At 39.5% G+C, this 2,589-nt stretch overlaps 1 protein-coding gene across 1 annotated transcript in view; it reads left to right on the top strand.

Moving 5' to 3' along the window:
* The first annotated feature begins 524 nt into the window (after positions 1–524).
* tpm4b (tropomyosin 4b) overlaps positions 525–2,589 on the top strand; it is a 22,271-nt gene continuing 20,206 nt past the window's right edge. Inside the window, 1 exon segment of the mRNA NM_199675.2 lies at positions 525–880. Within this exon segment, the coding sequence (NP_955969.1) occupies positions 749–880 (132 nt within the window). The 5' untranslated portion in view covers positions 525–748.

Raw genomic sequence — 2,589 nt, 5'->3', positions numbered from 1 at the left:
CACCGCTTACACCACAGTTCCCCCCTGGTCGCTACGCCCCTGGTTAAATATAATTTATAGGTGTAATTTATACTTCTAAATATTTATTTGTGATCCCTCAGATTTCCTGGGACCCTAAGCGGTCGTTTATCTTGCTTATTGGTTAAATCCACCCCTTGCTGGAAGTGCATCCGCTGTGTAAAACATATGCTGGATAAGTTGGTGGTTCATTGTGCTGTGGCGCCGCATGATGAATAAAGCTGAAAAAAAATGAATGAATGAATGAATGAATGAATGAATGAATGAATAATCGATTTGGGTTGGGACAACATAAATGAATGGTGTGGAAGCCTGCATTTTTTACAGTCTATCTAAAAAAATAAAATTTGTAAATAAAATTGTATTTATAATATAATATAATAAAAATAATATATATTTTCTTACATGCAAAGGCTCCGTTTTGCAATTAACAAAACCAAACAATTAAACTAACAGAGACACACCCCCTGATGTCATCTGAAACCCGCAATCCTGGAGATTTTCTTGGGCACATTCCTGTCCTTCTGTTCAAGGATTCCTGCAGCTCCACAAACCGGTGACGCGCAAATGAAAAGTTCGCGATTTTGTTGAGGCGCGCTCTCAGAAACGGAAGCGGATCCAGATTTGCGCTCTTTTACTGTGTCTGAGCGCCGCGTTTTGCACCGAGTCGTGTGTCTGGACGCCGGTAACTCAGCTCGTGTTGTGTCTGAGTTTTGGGCTCGCGTTTGCGATGATGTCTGTGAAGTGTCTGGACGCGGTAAAGCAGAAGATCCAGAGTCTGCAGCGGCAGGCGGATGATGCGCAGCAGCGGGCAAACTTTCTGCACAAACAGCTGGAAAACGAGAGAGATCTGCGCGAGAAAGTGAGATCCTTCTCAAATCATCTGTCTTTCTGTCTGAGGATTTCTCTTCAGAACTTTGTTGTCACGTTTTTGAGTGAGTGTTACAGCTCGTAGTGTGTTGCTGTTGTCATTGGCACGGTGATTCAGTTTATTTAAAGGGACAGTACAACCGAAAATGAATATTCTGTCTGTCTGTCTGTCTGTCTGTCCGTCCGTCCGTCCGTCCATCGATCCATCCATCCATCCATCCATCCATCCGTCCGTCCGTCCGTCCGTCCGTCCGTCTGTCTGTCTGTCTGTCTGTCTATCTATCTTTCTTTCTGTGTATCTATCTATCTATCTATCTATCTATCTATCTATCTATCTATCTGTCTGTCTGTCTGTCTGTCTGTCTGTCTGTCTGTCTATCTTTCTATCTATCTATCTATCTATCTATCTATCTATCTATCTATCTATCTATCTATCTATCTATCTATCTATCTATCTTTCTGTGTTTGTCTGTCTGTCTGTCTGTCTGTCTGTCTGTCTGTCTGTCTGTCTGTCTGTCTGTCTATCTATCTATCTATCTATCTATCTATCTATCTATCTATCTATCTATCTATCTATCTATCTATCTATCTATCTATCTATCTGTCTGTCTTCTTGTCTGTCTGTCTGTCTGTCTGTCTGTCTGTCTGTTTGTCTGTCTGTCTGTCTGTCTGTCTGTCTGTCTGTCTGTCTGTTTGTCTGTCTGTCTGTCTGTCTGTCTGTCTGTCTGTCTGTCTGTCCGTCCGTCCGTCCTTTCATCCAATCCTTAAATAAAATGAAATTACTTTTAATAAATCAAAAAATCAGGCAAAAAAGAGCGGTCTATATAATTTTGCAGCTAAAACAACTATGAATTTCCATGTTTAGTGAGATGAAAATCCTTTATGATTTTTGTGTTACATTTCTATTTTATTGATGCTCCATTTTTTTTTTTACTTTCACTTTCACAACTTCATTAATGATAATCTGAGGAGATTCTTTACGGATTCTAATAGAATGCATCTTCCAATAGTGTTCTTTTAGGATTCTAATGGAATCCGTCTAGTTCCAAACTGGCATCAGGTTGTTTATTTGTGTGTGTGCGTGTGTGCGTGTGAGCGTGTGTGCGTGCGTGCGTGCGTGCGTGTGTGTGTGTGTGTGTGTGGACTGGGCACTAAATATACCCACAAGTATAGCAATACCAGTCAATTTTGACCTTGTGGGGACATATTATTTGGCCTCTTTAAGGAAAAAAGCTCATAAATCACACAGAATTAAATATTTATAAATATAAAAATGGAGATTGTTTCCTGTGTGGGTTGGTTTCAGGGGAAGAGTTTTGGGAAGAGGACACAAAATACAGTTCGTACAGTAGACTGTTCTCATAACTATAAGAAGACCCCGTTAAACATAAAAACCCAAAGTGTGTGTGGACTCATACTGGTAATTATCATTTGGGGGGACCAATATTAATACCAGTAAATTTTTTACCTAGTGGGGACATTTTTTTGGCTTATAAATCACACAAGAATGTAACATTTGAAAATGTAAAAATGCAGATTGTTTTTTTGTGAGGGTTGGATTTAGGGGTAGAATAAGTGTAATGTAGTTAAAATACAACCAGTTATATAGACTTAAGCATTCATTTAGTTGATTAAGCGTAGAATGAGATGAAAGACTGTGTAGACTGGGAAGAGAATACAGTCTGTACAGTATAAACATCC

The sequence above is a fragment of the Danio rerio genome, chromosome 2, assembly GCF_052040795.2.
Source record: "Danio rerio strain M-AB ecotype USA chromosome 2, GRCz13ab, whole genome shotgun sequence".
In the NCBI taxonomy this organism is placed as follows: Eukaryota; Metazoa; Chordata; class Actinopteri; order Cypriniformes; family Danionidae; genus Danio; species Danio rerio.
The sequence above is the reverse complement of the archived record's forward strand: the minus strand, read 5'-3'. Positions and strand labels throughout refer to the sequence as shown.